The sequence below is a fragment of the Leptopilina heterotoma genome, unplaced genomic scaffold, assembly GCF_015476425.1.
Source record: "Leptopilina heterotoma isolate Lh14 unplaced genomic scaffold, ASM1547642v1 Lhet_42, whole genome shotgun sequence".
NCBI classification, from domain to species: Eukaryota; Metazoa; Arthropoda; class Insecta; order Hymenoptera; family Figitidae; genus Leptopilina; species Leptopilina heterotoma.
In genome coordinates, this window is record NW_025111078.1 from 3,574,555 (window position 1) to 3,592,328 (window position 17,774).

General features: G+C 26.6%; 1 protein-coding gene across 1 annotated transcript; it reads right to left on the reverse strand.

Annotated features, from left to right (window-relative positions):
* Positions 1–15,248: 15,248 nt before the first annotated feature.
* LOC122506458 (gustatory and pheromone receptor 32a-like) lies at positions 15,249–16,225 on the reverse strand. Its single transcript, XM_043618653.1, has 5 exons — positions 16,111–16,225; positions 15,720–16,021; positions 15,581–15,646; positions 15,396–15,491; positions 15,249–15,324 (listed from the first exon to the last, which is right to left on the reverse strand). The coding sequence occupies exons 1-5, from the start codon at positions 16,193–16,195 to the stop codon at positions 15,268–15,270; spliced, it is 606 nt and encodes a 201-aa protein (XP_043474588.1). The 5' UTR covers positions 16,196–16,225; the 3' UTR covers positions 15,249–15,267.
* Positions 16,226–17,774: the final 1,549 nt, after the last annotated feature.

Here is a 17,774-nt window from a genome sequence, read left to right on the forward strand (position 1 = left end):
GATATGAAACTTTGAACAATTCTAAATAGAGTGCCGAATATTCTGGCAAACATCTATCGATTGGCCGAGAAAACGGATAGAAAGAAATTCTCCGGTCCAGAACAGGTAGTGGGTGGAACTATCTACTTAAAACTGTATTTGTTTGTTCGACGTATTTTTATCTCTGCTAAATGATTCAATGAATTGGAAATTGATTATACTTGAAGGTATGCTCTATGCTCTTATTGAAATGCCTATCGAGTAGGCATTTCGAAAGTAATATTATTATACTTATATCAATTACTTAAAAAACTAACTATTTACACTATTTACAAAACTTGGACCATCCAATGACAAAAAATTGCAAAAAATATAATTTAATTTTAAATGAATGTCGTCAGCAGCTTCTAATAACCATTCTTATAGTTAAATATTAGAGTAACGTTAGACGTCAATAGTTGTGACATGTTTTTGACTTCAATTAACGACCTAAGTTTTATTTGTAGTCTCAATTCATCTTAAAAGTATATTGTAAAAAAGAAATAGTAGAATCCTGGTTACAATTACTTTTTAAGAACTGTAAATACCGGTAGCAGCTTCTAATAAACGTTCTTATGATTAGATAGTAGATTACAGATAGGCATCAATATAATTGTGCCAATCAGAAGTCGCATCCTTTATTTAGGATGAAAGATCCGAAACAGAACAATCTGATTTTAAAATTCATTTAAAAAAAGATTTGTAATTTACACAATCGATTAATTAGATGTTAGACTTCAAAACAGATTCTAACTTTTACATTTCACGTAGAAATAAAAAACTGTCATTTAGTGCCTCGCGGGATATTAAGAAAACCGTTAAATAATTTGTTTGCTATTGAGCAGCAAGGTCAGATTATCGGATACTTGCATCGTTGATATGGGGAGAAAAACAAAATTTCACATTCTCTAACGTTGTTGCTTATTAGCTCATCGTTGACGTGAACTGATAAGAAACTTTCTTTGTGATGGCTCCTGGAGCAACTAAGAAGGAACTTCCAAATTTGCTTTAAGTCCTGTGCATCAAGTTATAATCGATTGATGATAACGGTTGATTTTTGTTTTACTGGACGCGTCACACTTTAATTAATATTGTTTATTACTTAAGTAGATTAAGATTCGTTCTATAATTATAGAACAAATCTTTCAAAGCCCCCCCCCCCTTAGACAAATAATTTCTTTTAGAAGAAAAGATGATTTTAAGAGCAATTTTCAATAATTACAATCATAAACACGAATCTAATAATTAACTAAATTTCATTTATTCGTAAATTAATTACCATACATTTTCGTACAACTTATTATAATAATGCATTGGTGCATCTTGTAATTACATTAATTACAAGTCACGCAATTTCTTAAATATAAACTACCTACATTAAGTACATCTTTAAATTGCATAATGAAATAGCATTTAACTTCTAAGTTCTAAAGTTTCTATGAATATTTACGATCTTCAGATGTTTAGGTATCTCCCAATTTTTTACCTCTTTAATGTTACATCTTGGAAAGGTTATTAAAGCTCCTTTTGTACAAGAATTATGAGCCCAACAAACTAAGGAGAATAGCAGAGGGGTGATTCTGAATCAAGCTTTTAACCAGTACGTTTATTCCTGTAGAAAGGTGTGTGTGCGTATTGTAGAAATTGTGATCATGAGGAGGATATATATATATACTATCTCATCTTTTATCTCTATAAAAAAAGTCTGCTATATTTTGGTAACGAATTCAGAGATAATTTTTATCTGTAAATAAAATAATACTTGATTTCATTTATTAAGTAGATTATTATGTTTGAAAATTAATGTAGATATACTTTATACTTACATGTCATAAAAAGAAATAACCTCAAATATTCATTATAAAATAAATATGGAATATTTTTAATAACATAGATCTGCCAGTGTATTAATTAGAGAAAGCTATAGGGCCTACTAATATCACGAGATAAGTTGCAGTTGCTCCAGCTACCTGTCAGTAATAACAGTATATAAAACTTATTCTTTAATATTTTTTCATTAATAAATAAATTATTAATACATTTTTTTCTGAGTAGAAAAAAATCTGAGTTGCTTGCTGCAATAGAGATCGAGATCAAGCCACAAGACTCCGGAAGGAGGAAGCAGTTTGCATTCAAAGAATGAAGGAAGAGGTCAGCAAGATGCTGAAGTCCTGTGATGTTCAGAAAAACGTCAATATGACGATCAAGGACGGACTGAAAAGCATAACAACGCTCATACAGGAGATCAATGAGAGAAGCACCCAGATGCAAAAAAAGTGGACAAGAGATTCTACTAACAATTGGTGTGGTCAGATGAATCAAGACAAGATCAAATTAATTTTTTTAAACAAATATTTTTACAAATTTATATATCTTTACAATAATGCGTTTTAATCTTAAATTAGTGTATCATGCTAATAAATATAGCCTATGAGGACTTAAGAAAAAATTGTAGTGCATAAAATTAATGTTGATATTTCTAGGTTTAAAACGTAATTATTTTTGTAGAAGACATTTTTAAAATTAATTTCACATACTTTTAGGTTCAATTATTATCACAAGATAAATTGTTTTATATAACCAGCAATCTGCAAAAATTTCGTAACGAATTCTGAGATGATTTTTATCTGTAAATTAAACTATTTCGATTTATAACGAAGATTATGTTAAAGACTATAAGTAGATATAATTTGCTTACGTGTCATAAAAAGGAATTTCTTCAAATTTTCATTAAAAAATAAATGGAATATTTTAAATAACAATAGTCTTAGATCTGCCTGTCTATTAATTAGAAAAAGCTGTAGGTCCTAGTAATATCACGAGATAAGTTACAGTTGCTCCACCAACCTGTATGAAATAATAGTATAGAAAATTACTTATTCTTTGCTATTTTGTCATTAAAAAATAAATATAAGCATAAACAAATTTTTTTCAGTACAAAAAAAAATGTACGAGTGTACCCATTACTAGTAAAAATACAAAAATTACATAAAACAGTAGTTGAAAATTCACAAGGACAAGTCCATAGCCTGCTTTAAAACTAAACGATTGATTGAGAAAGTATTGAAATATTTGGATGTTGTCCTAAAAGTAAGCAAAATATTTATATAACTTGAAAAGGCATAAATATACCTTTCAGTTATATAAATAAAAATTTTATTAACTTCTTTCAACTGTTGTTGTCTTCGTCGAAAATAACTAGGTGAAAATATAATTGATGACATCTTATTAACCTGCAAAAAAATGATTTGGTTCAGTCCAAGTATACTATTAAATCTTTAAGGTTCTCTAACTACATCCTAATATTCAGGATAATCTTAAATTTATAAATTAATACTTACTTCCTCAGTTGTAATATGACAAACTATTGTTAATGATACTAATAATTTAATGTAATGTACTAAAAGAAGCATTTCCCTCAAAAATGCGAAGGTTGATATTGTCTCGAAAGTAAAAAAGACATAAGTTCTTGAAATTATGTTGAACGTTATTATCATAAGCCAGAACAGCAGTTGTATTGAAAACAAACAATTTAAATCTTCCAATGCTTTCGACAAATCTTCGTGAGAATGCCATAAGTCATCCAGACAGCATAATTCATTCGTTTTCAATTCACTTTTAGATCTAATCTCTGTAAAATTAAATTTATTAAATATAATCAAATCACAGATAAACACCATATTATTTCAATTATTTCAACCAACCTTCCATTAAACTGGAATTAAGATTTTGAAATTTCATTCGAAATACTACTACAATTGATAAAAATTTAAAAATCGAAAATGCCAATGCTTGATTGGTTGTGATAAAAAGAAGAGAACTCATTATATTAATTTCGTTAAATATAAAAGGAAGTGCTGCCATAATTAGAAAAAAAATCAGGATTGCAATTATTAGAATAATGCTTATTGGTAAAAAGTAGCTTTTCTCTTTTTTCTCAAATTTTTTATGCTTGAAGGAATTCATTAATAAGTTCTGCAGCTTCACATGTCCGATTATTGAGAATGTAATGTCCGCACATATATTTATAAACAGGAGCATAAATCCCACTAATATTAGAATTTTCAGCTTCATGTCCATTGTTTCATTATAAACTGATTCCGCAAGTGTGTATAATGCAAAACTATTAAAAATGACAATTAAAGACGAGTAAATAACTCCAATTTTAAATAAACAATAATTCCTCTTCGATATTAAGTAACATGGCATTCCATACAATTGACACACAATTGAAATTGTCTTCAAATCTTGAATTACTGTATTCTTCAATTCTGATTCCTCAGATTGCTCATTACAGATCTTATCCATTATATTCTTAGAAGGTTTTCCAACTATTTTTATCCATCTTTTGTTATCTATTATTAAAATTTTTATGACATTAAATTATTCTTTAATTAAAAACAATTGAAAGTAATTTAATTGTGATGTATATTTTGAAACTAAAACATGTTTAATTAAAATAACTGTTTTCGATGTTTGTAAGCAATGTCATCACTTCCAATGTGTTAAAAATAGCATCAAGTGTTAAAAAATTCTCTTACCTCTAATTTTTATCATTATGCTGTGATGCAGCAATTGTTATACTGGTTCTACTTATTTTTGCTGATGAAAAAACATTTAATTTAAACTAAATGTTTAGACTAGAAAGCGCAAGTCAAGTTAAGTGTTGACAAACTTAAAAAAAATGTAAACAGTCTTGAGCTTTGTTAAAACTACGCAGTTGATGGTAAAATTCTATTTTACTGGAATTAGATTCAGGATCGAAAGATAAGCTTAATGAGTTGCAATTAGTCATCTAGTGTTTACTAGAACATTAAAATCTCGTTTACTTCAGGGGAAAATACCCCTGAATAATAAATACACGTGTAGATTGCATTTCTGTCTTCAGTAATTCTTCGGCTAACATTGCTTGCTGCAATAGAGATCGAGATCAAGCCACAAGACTCCGGAAGGAGGAAGCAGTTTGCATTCAAAGAATGGAGGAAGAGGTCAGCAAAATACTGAAGTCCTGTGATGTTCAGAAAAACGTCAATATGACGATTAAGGATGGACTGAAAAGCATAACAACGCTCATACAGGAGATTAAGGAAAAGCACGCAGCTGCAAAAAAAGTAGATGAGAGATTCTACCAACAATTGGTGTGGTCAGATGAATCAAGACAAGATCAAATTAATTTTTTTAAACAAATATTTTTAACAAATTTATATATCTTTACAATAATCCCTCACAGCACCGGGATATTCAGGATATCCCAGAGACGTCCTGGGGATATCGATTTGTTTTCGGAAGTTTAGATATCTCTGGGATATCCTAGGGACGTCCATGGATATCCAGAGGATAATCCAGGGATATCCAAACTTCCGAAAACAAATCAATATCCCCAGGACGTCTCTGGGATATCCTGAATATCCCGGTGCTGTGAGGGATGCGTTTTAATCTTAAATTAGTGTATCATGCTAATAAATATAGCCTATGAGGACTTAAGAAAAAATTGTAGTGCATAAAATTAATGTTGATATTTCTACGTTTAAAACGTAATTATTTTTGTAGAAGACATTTTTAAAATTAATTTCACATACTTTTAGGTTCAATTATTATCACAAGATAAATTGTTTTATATAACAGCAATCTGCAAAAATTTCGTAACGAGAATTCTGAGATGATTTTTATCTGTAAATCAAACTATTTTGATTTATAACGAAGATTATGTTAAAGACTAAGTAGACATAATTTACTTACGTGTCATAAAAAGGAATTTCTTCAAATTTTCATTAAAAAATAAATGGAATATTTTAAATAACAATAGTCTTAGATCTGCCTGTCTATTAATTAGCGAAAGCTGCAGGGCCTACTAATATCACGAGATAAGTTACAGTTGCTCCAGCTACCTGTCAATAATAATAGTTTATAAATTTACATATTCTTTTTTTTCATTAATAATTAAGCATTAATAAATTTTCAGTAAAAAAAAGTCTGCGAGTAGTTATCTACTATAAGTAATAATAAAAAATTTACATAAAATAGTAGTTGAACATTAACAACGAAAAATCCATGTCCTGCTTTAAAACTGAACGATTGATGGAGAAAGTATTGAAATATTATGATTTTGTCCTAAAAAAAAGCAAAATATTTATTAATATTAACTTGAGAAGGCAAAAATATATCTTTCAGTATTGTAAATAAAAATTTTATTAACTTTTTTCAACGTTTGTTGTCTTCGTCGAAAATGACTGGATGAAAATATAATTGATGACATTCTATTAACCTGTAAAGATTAATTTTTTTTTAATATATTTTATATTTGGTATTGTGGTTCATAATTTTAAATTTATAAGAAAATACTTACTTCTTCTGCTGTCATATGACAAACTGCTACTAATGATACTAATAATTTAACGTAATGTACTAAATGAAGAGTTTCTCTCACAATTGCCAAGGTAGATAATGTCTTAACGCTAACAAAAACATAAAGTTTTGAAATTATGTTGAACGTTATTATCATCATCCAGAACAGGAGTTGCATTGAATACAAACAATTAAATTCTTCTATTGCCATAGACAATTTTTCGTGAGAATGCCATATATCTTTAAGATAGCATGATTTATTTGTTTTCAATTCACTTTTAGAATTAATTTCTGTAAAATTAAATTTATTAAAAATTGATCAAATCTAAGAATAACAGCATATTGTATCAGTTGATTTCTACAAACCTTCTATTAAACTCGAATTGAGATCTTGAAACTTGTTCCTAAAAACTGCTACAATTGATAAAAATTTTAAAATAAAAAATGCCAATGCCTGATTGGTTGTGATAAAAACAAGAGAACTTAATAAATGAGTTTTGTTAAATAGTGAATGAAGTGATGCCATAAATGTAAAAAATATCACGATTGTAATTATTAGAATTGTGCTTATTGGTAAAAAGTAGCTTCGGTCTGTTTTTTCAAATTTTTTATGATATAAGGGGATCTTTAATAAATTCTGCAACTTCACATGTCCGAGTGTTGAGAAAGTAATGTCTGCACATACAGCTAAAAGTAGGAGCACAAATCCCAAAATTAATAAAATTTTTCGCTTCTTATCCATTGTTTCATTATAAACTGATTCCGCAAGTTTGCATAATGCGAAAATGTTATAAATTACAATTAAAGACGAGTAAATGACTCCAATTTTAAATAAACAAGTATTCTTAGATATTGAGTAACATGGCATTCCAAACAATTGACACACAATTAAAATTGGCTTTAAATCTTTAATTACTGCATCCTTCAATTCTGATTGTTCATCATTGCCTTCGTTCATTTTATTCTCAGAAGGATTTACAACTATTTTTGTACATTTTTTATTATACATTATTATCAATTTTAGATGTAAAATTATTCTTTAATTTAAAATCAATTGGAAGAAATTTAAAAGTGAAGTATATTTTAAATCTGAAACATTTTCAAAAATAACAATTTTTGAGGTTTGTAAGTAACGTAAGCACTCATAATGTGGTAAGAACACCATCAAGTATTAAAAAATTTTCTTACCTCTAATTTTTATTATTCTGTTGTGATGCAGCAATTGTTATCCAGGTTCTACTTATTGCCTATGAAAAATGTTTGATTTCTATAAAGCGGAACTTAAGTCAAATATTGTCAAACGTACGAAATGTAAACAGTATTTGAATACGTTGTGTTAGAAGTATTCAGAATGAAATTAAAACCCTCATTTATTGGAATTAGATTTATAGGCGAAAGATAAGCTTAATGATTAATGCTTATAATTAGTAATCTAATTTTTACTAGAACATTAAATTCTCATTTACGTTAGGGAATGAACATACTTTTTTGATTGTTAATTAATCTTAAACATAATAATTTATTTTTCTTAACATATACTTTTACACACATTTATATATTTACAATAAAGCTATTTATACTGAAATTAGTTCATCATGCTAATAAATATAATAGTTTTTGCAACATAACAAATTTTTAAAACAATAAATTAATGTTGATATTTGTAGGTTTACTGCATAATTATTTTTATAGAGGACATTGATTTTAATTAATTTTTCAAAAACTGTTGTGTCCAATTATTATCACAGGATAAATTGTTTTATATAACCAGCAAACTGCAAATAAATTTCGTAACGAATTCTAAGATGATTTTTATCTGTAAATCAAACTATTTTGATTATTAAAGATTTTGATTTATAACGAAGATTATGTTAAAGACTAAGTAGATATAATTTGCTCACGTGTCATAAAAAGAAATTTCTTCAAATTTTCATTAAAAAATAAATGGAATATTTTCAATAACAATAGTCTTAGATCTGCCTGTCTATTAATTAGCGAAAGTTGCAGGGCCTACTAATATCACGAGATAAGTTACAGTTGCTCCAGCTACCTGTCAATAATAATAGTTTATAAATTTACATATTCTTTTTTTTCATTAATAATTAAGCATTAATAAATTTTCAGTAAAAAAAGTCTGCGAGTAGTTATCAACTATAAGTAATAATAAAAAATTTACATAAAATAGTAATTGAGCATTGACAACGAAGAGTCCATGACCTGCTTTAAAACTAAACGATTGATGAAGAAAGTATTGAAATATTTGGATGTTATCCTAAAAGTAAGGAAAATATTTAATAATATTAACTTGAGAAGGCAAAAATATATCTTTAAGTCATGTAAATAAAAATTTGTATTAACTTCTTTCAACGTTTGTTGTCTTCGTCGAAAATGTCTAGGAGAAAATATAATTGATGACATTTTATTAACCTGCAAAGAAAAAATGATTTTGTAAAATCAAAATATATCCATATATACAAATTAACCGCATAAAATCTAAAGTATATTAATGATCATCTTAAAATTGTAAATAATACTCACTTTAATTAATACTCACTTCCTCAGCTGTAATATGACAAACTGTTGCTAATGATACTAATAATACAATGTAATGTAATAAAAAAAGAATTTCCCTCATAAGTGAATAGATAGATATTTGTTTAAAAGTAAAAAAGACATAAATTCTTGCAATTATGCAGAACGTTATTAACATCATCCAAAATAGCAGTTGCATTGAAAACAAAGAATTTAAATCTTCTAATGCTGTAGACAATTGTTCATGAGAATGCCATAAGTCTTCTAGATTCCATAAATTATTTGTTTTAAATTCACATTTAGAATTAATCTCTGTAAAACAGATTATATAAAAAACACAAAAATCACAGATAAACACCATATTGTTTCAATTATTTCTACAAACCTTCCATTAAAGTCGAATTGAGATCTTGAAATTTTTTCCGAAAAACTATCACAATTGATAAAAATCTTAAAATACTGAATGCCATTGCCTGATTGGTTGTGATATAAACAAGAGAACTTAATATATTAATTTTCTTAAGTAGAAAAGGAACTGATGCCATTAATAGAAAAAAGATCACGATTGTAATTATTAGAATTATGCTTATTGGTAAAAAGTAGCTTTTTCCTTTTTTCTCAAATTTTTTATGATATAAGGGAATCTTTAATAAATTCTGCAACTTCAAATGTCCGAATATTGAGAAAGTAATGTCTGCACATATACTTAAAAGTAGAAGTATAAATCCCACAATTAATAGAATTTTTATTTTCATTACCAATTTTCGATAATAAGCTATTTCTGCAAGTTTGTACATTGCAAAAGAATTAAAAATTATAATTAAAGACGAGTAAATGACTCCAATTTGAAATAAACGGCTATTCGTCTTGGATATTGAGTAAGGTGGCATGCCAAACAATTGACAGACAATTAAAATTGGCTGTAAACCTCGAATTTCTGTATTCCTTAATTCTGATTTATTATTGCCCTTGTCCATTATATTCTTAGAAGGTTTTACCAATATTTTCGTACATTTTTTATTATTCATTATATTAAAAATATTTTATATTAAAATATTCTTTAATTTTAACAATTAAAAGTATTTTAAATTGTGAAGTATTTTAAAACTGAAAAATTTTTAAAATATCTGTTTTCGATGTTTGTAAGTAACGTAAACACTTTCAATGTGTTAAAAATAGCATCGAGGATTAAAAAAATTTCTTACCTCTAATTTCTATTTTATTGTGATGCCGCAATTGTTATCCTGGTTTTTGCTTACTTTTTTGTAGATGAAAACATTTTTAATTTTTACTAAGCGAAAGAACAGTCAAATGCTGACAAACGTACAAAATATGTGGGTCAAAATAAGTGAAACCGGCCACTTGAAAAATTTTTGTCCCCGAATTGAAAGTTATCTATGGTTTTTGATAGATATATGAGTAAACTTTTACCCGCTAAAATATTTTTCAAAAATTTTATTTATTTTGAAAGTTATCAGGTGTTAAACTTTTAGGTTACTTTTTATTCTTTTCATTATTACTCCGAAACGAATGAAGATAATTTCAATTTTTTTTTTGGAAATTAAAGCTAAAAGTCTGTAGTTTAAAGTGCAACTGAAAAAATTGCTGTATAATAAAAATTTTTAATTGTTATTAACAATTATTTTAAACAATTGCGATTTAAAGTATGTTCTCAATGTCGGAAAAAAATCAAACTATACTCATGTGATGCGCAAAACTCTAACGAGTAAATTAAAAAAAAAAAAAGTGAGTAACCTCTAAAATTACAGAAGTTATGCATATTTTTCTGACGACGCGCGGGAATTAACTGATTCGCAAACTCTCGAGCGCGCGGGAATACGCCCGCGCCCGCGCCCGCCGCACTGCTCACACTTGTGTTTTCAAACAATTTATGTTTACAGAGAAGGAGAAGTAATTAAAATATTATTTTCTTACTGAATAGTTTATTAATATTTTTACTTTTGGAGTAATTATATACATAAAAACCATTTTGTATGTACTCATAAACTGCTTTGCAGTTTTTATGCTTTGATAAAAAACTTTTTTCGTGGGTCTGATATTCTTGAATCGTACAAAAATCGAAATCGATATTGTTTGTGTAGAATTTCATCAAAAAATTTTTTAAATAATTGGATTTCTAAATAAAATAATTGAATCATTTGTCACTTCTCCAAAATTCAATTTTTATTAGTGTTTTAACTGAAATTTCTTCTATAAATTCGCTATTTTTAATAATTTATTATTTCTTAAAACTGTATTCCCATAAAGAATTTTATTAACAAATTTTTAAATAATTGAATTCTTTGAACGAGTTTTAATAAAATGTTTAAGAATAATTATTATTAAAAAAAAATAAAACAAAAAATAAAAATAAAAAATAAATAAATAAATAAAATAATAAATAAAAAAAAATAATAATAATAAATAATAATAATAATAATAATAATAATAATAATAATAATAAATAAATAAATAAAATGTTTAAGAATAATAATTATTCTTAAACATTTTATTAAAACTCGTTTAAAGAATTCAATTATTTAAAAATTTGTTAATAAAATTCTTTATGGGAATACAATTTTAAGAAATAATAAATTATTAAAAATAGCGAATTTATAGAAGAAATTTCAGTTAAAACACTAATAAAAATTGAATTTTGGAGAAGTGACAAATGATTCAATTATTTTATTTAGAAATCCAATTATTTAAAAAATTTTTTGATGAAATTCTACACAAACAATATCGATTTCGATTTTTGTACGATTCAAGAATATCAGACCCACGAAAAAAGTTTTTTATCAAAGCATAAAAACTGCAAAGCAGTTTATGAGTACATACAAAATGGTTTTTATGTATATAATTACTCCAAAAGTAAAAATATTAATAAACTATTCAGTAAGAAAATAATATTTTAATTACTTCTCCTTCTCTGTAAACATAAATTGTTTGAAAACACAAGTGTGAGCAGTGCGGCGGGCGTATTCCCGCGCGCTCGAGAGTTTGCGAATCAGTTAATTCCCGCGCGTCGTCAGAAAAATATGCATAACTTCTGTAATTTTAGAGGTTACTCACTTTTTTTTTTTTTAATTTACTCGTTAGAGTTTTGCGCATCACATGAGTATAGTTTGATTTTTTTCCGACATTGAGAACATACTTTAAATCGCAATTGTTTAAAATAATTGTTAATAACAATTAAAAATTTTTATTATACAGCAATTTTTTCAGTTGCACTTTAAACTACAGACTTTTAGCTTTAATTTCCAAAAAAAAAATTGAAATTATCTTCATTCGTTTCGGAGTAATAATGAAAAGAATAAAAAGTAACCTAAAAGTTTAACACCTGATAACTTTCAAAATAAATAAAATTTTTGAAAAATATTTTAGCGGGTAAAAGTTTACTCATATATCTATCAAAAACCATAGATAACTTTCAATTCGGGGACAAAAATTTTTCAAGTGGCCGGTTTCACTTATTTTGACCCATGTAAACAGTCTTTAAACATGTTGTGTTAAAACCATATGCAGTTGACAGTAAAGTCCTCATTTATTGCAATTAGATTTAGGGTCGAAGCTTAATGACTTACAATTAGTGATCAAATTTTTACTAGAACATTAAAATCCCATTTACTTTAGGGAATCAACATAATTTTTTGACGTTAATTAATCTGAATCATAATAATTACAAAATGAATACGTGGTTACATATATATATTTATAGAGTTTATTTTATTTATTAAGGAGATTATATTTGAGAATAAGTAGATTTACGTTACTTACGTGTCATAGAAAGGAATTTCTTGTCATTAAAAAATAAATGGAATATTTTTAATAACAATAGTCTTAGATCTGCCTGTTTATTAATTAGAGAAAGCATAGGGGCCTACTAATATCACGAGATAAGTTGCAGTTGCTCCAGCTATCTGTCAGTAATAACAGAATATAAAACTTATATTATTTAATATTTTTTCATTAAAAAATAAATTATTAATAAATTTTTTTCTGAGTAGAAAAAAATCTGAGTACCTATTACTAGTAATAATAAAAAATTTACATAAAATAGTAGTTGAGCATTGACAACGAAAAGTCCATGGCCTGCTTTAAAACTAAACGATTGTTTGAGAAAGTATTGAAATATTATGACGTTGTCCTAAAAGTAAGCAAAGTATTTAATAATATTTACCCGAGAAAGTAAAATTATATCTTTCAGTTATGTAAATAAAAATTTTATTAACTTTTTTCAATGTTTGTTGTCTTCGTCGAAAATGAGTAGGTGAAAATATAATTGATGACATCTTATTAACCTGCAAAAAAATGATTTCGTATATAGAGTCAAAGTAATATTAAATTCAAGGTTCCCTAATTACATCTGGATATTCAGGAAATCCGAAATCTATATTATGTTCGTAGGATGTCCCAGCGATATTCTGAGATATCGTAAGGACATTATTTAATCTTAAAACAAATTGATACTTACTTCCTCAGCTGTAATATGACAAACGATTGCTAAAGATACTAATAATTTAATATTATGTAGTAAAAGAAGAATTTCCCTCGTATATAAGTAGACAGATACTGTCTTGAAAGTAAAAAAGATATAAATTCTTGAAATTATGTTAAAAATTATTGTCAATATCCAAAACAGCAGTTGCATTGAAAATAAACAATTTAATTCTTCTATTACTGTAGATAATTGTTCGTGAGAATACCATAAGTCTTCTAGATTACATAATTTGTTTGTATTAATTTCACTTTTTGAACTTATCTCTGTAAAATTAAATATATATACATGAAAATAATAAAAACAAGAAAAATACGTTGTTTCAACAAACCTTTCATTAAAGTCGAATTAAGATCTTGAAATTTTTTCCTAACAACTGCTACAATAGATAAAAATTTTAAAATACTAAATGCCGTTGCTTGATTAGATGTGATGTACAGAACATAACTTAGTACATTATTTTTGTGAAATAGAATGGGAAGTAATAATGCGATGAAGAGAAAAAAAATAATTGTTTCAATTACTAGAATTATGCTTAATGGGAAAAAATAACTTTTTCCCCTTTTCTGAAATTTTTCCTTATAGAAGGTATTCTTCAATAAATTCTGCAACTTCAGTTGTCCGAGTAATGAAAAAATAATGTCAGTGCATATATTTAAGAGTAGAAGCATTAATCTCGTAATTATCAAATATTTTAATTTTTTATCCATTGTTTCATTATAAACTGATTCCACAAGTTTGTACACAGCGAAAATATTATAAATCACAATTAAAGACGAGTAAATAATTCCAATTTTAGATAAACGAATATTCGTCTTGGATATTGAGTAAGGTGGCATGCCAAACAATTGACAGACAATTAAAATTGGCTGTAAATCTCGAATTTCTGTATTCTTTAATTCTGATTTATTATTGCCCTTGTGCACTATATTCTTAGAAGATTTTACAACTATTTTCGTGCATTTCTTATTATCCATTATTATTAAAAATATTTTGACACTAAATTCTTTAATTTAAAAGAATTAAAAGTGATTTAATTGTGATGTATTTTGAATCTGGAACATTTTTAAAATAATAACTATTTTCGAGGTTTGTAAGTAAAAACACTCCTAATGTGATAAAAGTACCATAAAATGGTAAAGATATTTCTTACCTTCAATTTTTGTTGTGATGCAGCAATACAGTAAGCGCGGAAGTTAAGTTAAATGTTGATAAACGTGCAAAAATGTTAAGTGTTAAAATGCGCTGGTGCGCTGTGTTAAAATTAAGGAGTTGACATTAAAGTTCTTTATTGTAAATTGTAATTAGATCTAGGGTCAAAAGATAAGCTTAATGTCATAATTAGTAGTCCAATTTTTACTAGAACATTAAAATCTCATTTAGTTTAAGGGATAATTATACTTTTTTATGATAATTAATCTGAAACATAATTATTACAAAGTGAATACGTATTACCGATAAGCTACTGACTGCGCTAGCGCCACTGCGAAGAAAAAAATTACTATTACACTCATTACGCACGCCGTATGTCTAGGGGAGTGCAAATCATCATATTACCAAGATATACAGCAGATGTAAAAGTTTTTATTTAAAAATAACCTGGCGTTGATGAAAACTAGTTTAATAAATAAACTCAGAATTATCCATTTAAAAACAGTTAAATTTATTTTCTTAATAAATATTCTTACAAACTTTTATATCTTTACAATATTTATGCGTTTTATACTTTAGTTAGTGTACCAAATTACATCATCATTCTAATAAATATAATGGTATAGCAAATATAAAAAAAATTTAGTATGAAATATAATGTTGATATAATTGTAGATTTATTCCTTAATTATTATTTTCCTAAATGCCAAGTCAAGTTAATTTTACAAACTATTAGGTCCAATTATTATCACAAGATACGTTGTTATTGATCCAGCAATCTGCAAATATATAATTATCACATATTTTTTAAATACTATAACAGTAGATTATAAAAAATTTGATTATTTACAGAAAGAAGTAGTTGAATATCAACAATGAAAAATCCAAAAGCTGCTGTAAAATTAAAGCAGTATTTGAGTAAATAGTGCCCCATGAACAATTTCACCTAAAATTAAGTGAATACGTATTAAACAATTTCCTTTTTTGCCTACAAAGTTACTTTCAATTTGTTAAGATTGAAAATTGTGTATGTACCTTAGAGCTTTGTTGACTTCGTTGAAAATATTTGGGAGAAAAGATAATTGATGACATCTTATTTGCCTGCAACAGATTTTTATATTTTATAATGTAAAATATTTTTCATTTATAGAAATTATTCTTTATTCTTTCATACTTGTTTAGCAGTTATATGACAAGTGATTGTCAAAAATGCCAATAACGTGATGAAATATATTAACAATAATGTTTCTCGCAAATCCCAAAAGAAATTTTTATTAAGTATAGTCGTACAGAAGACATAAATTCTTGAAATTATATTAAATCCAATTGTTGAAATCCACAGGAACAATTGTAGTGAATAGAGAGAATTTAAATCCTTTATTGCTAGGGATAATTGTTCATGGAGGGACCATAAGTCAAGTAAATTACAGGCTTCGTTTATATTGATAACATCCAGTCTTTTACTAACAGTTAATTCTGTGAAGAATTAGATTAAAATTAATATTTATACATACACAAATTTTACATAATTCTAATCTTTGCCACACATATTAAAAACTACAAACCATCTGTTAAATGGGAATTAAGATCTTGAAATCTCCTGCAAATAATATTTGCAATGAGCAAAAATTTTAAAACACCAAATGTCATAGCAAGATATAATGTGATATAAACAATTGCACTTCGTCCTTCAGCTTTATCGAATTTATAGGAAAGTAATGCTATTAATAGAAAGAATATCACATTGACAATTGTCAGAATCCATGTTACTTTTCTAAAGCTGAAGGGTTTCTTTCTTTTAAATTTTATCATTTTCTCATAGTACCAAGTATTATATAAAGAATTTTGCATCTTTCGATCCCAATAAATACAGAGAATTATATCAACACATAGAGTTAATATTAAGAGCATTAATCTTGAAATTGATAATACTTTGAGTTTCATATCCATAGTTTCATTATAATAAGTTTTTGTTCTATTAAAAAGAACATAAACGTAGAAAATAATTACTACTCCGGAATATATTACTCCAATGTTAGATAGAGAAATTTTCTTATTAGTCATTGAATAGGGTGCCATTCCAAAAAGTCGACTAACATAAAGAATTGGCTTCAAATCATGAATCGTACGCTCTTCAAGTGATTGACTAGAGAATGATTTGAAATTTTTATTATTTATTTTATGAAGTGGTGCCACATAGATACTTGTATGTTGCATTTTTTTCTTCTTTAACTTTCACCTCGTTTTGAAAAATTCTTTTTCCATTCGAATTAGAAATTTTAATTCTTGAATTCCTAAATCGAATTAGGATTTTAAAGAAAGGGATTTTAATTAAATGGTGAATTGTAAAAAAAGGGATTATAATTAATTTATTAGTAAAAATATTCTTACCTTTAGCTTTTATCAACAAGATTCAAGGCATCACTTTTCTTCCACTAATCCAAGTTCTCTGTTCAGGATTTACTTCTTTCTCTATATCCAATTAAAATAACGTTTTCTTATTTCTGGTAACGCTATTTCTTTCTTACTCTATCTAAAAAAAAATTTCTTCTTTTAACGAATTTGCATATTTACTTTTTAAATTAGAAGAATTTTGTTCACAAGCGTATCTTTCCAACTAACTTACTGAACTTTATAATTTAAAGACTACAAGAATTAATGCCCCGAAAGCGGAAGTATGTGAATATCGGTAATTATTCAAGTTATCTGATATTGGAATTCATGATTAGCACATGTTTAGTGGGAAAATGGATTAACTGAAAAAAGAAGAGCGGTGTAATTGTCGTACTCAAAAACTACTTATCATAAATTTTTAATAATGCTGAAAATAAGCATCATTAATTATTAAAATATATATACTTTTTATGTTAAATTTTTCCATTTTCTCTTCCTGGTATTAAATAAGTATTTTTTTTTAAGTTCAATGAATGTTAAAAATTATTTTGTTCTTTTAAAAAAGGGAAAACGAAAAGTTTTCTACATTCCAAAGGATGCGTGTGGCATACCATTGACCATTTGATTATTGGCGAGCTAAATTAGAAAAATATGGCATAGGGAGAATTATTATCTACCGAAAAGGAAGAAATAAATGAGGAGGGAAACATGTGAGAATGCTGACAGAGTATTATCAATACAAGAATAGTAATTGATAGCCCATTCTCTTTTTGTCTTATATTCTTTGAATTAATTACTACTGACAAGGGTGCAAGAGGTTATTCACCTTGTAGTT

Excerpts from the sequence above, each read along its gene's own strand:
- LOC122506458 (XM_043618653.1), bottom strand. The coding sequence starts at position 16,195 with ATGACATTTGGTGTTTTAAAATTTTTGCTCATTGCAAATATTATTTGC. Across the intron at positions 15,647-15,719 it reads GTCATATAACTGCTAAACAA|GCAAATAAGATGTCATCAAT; the intron begins GTATGAAAGAAT and ends AATCTGTTGCAG. Across the intron at positions 15,492-15,580 it reads GAAGTCAACAAAGCTCTAAG|GTGAAATTGTTCATGGGGCA; the intron begins GTACATACACAA and ends ACTTAATTTTAG.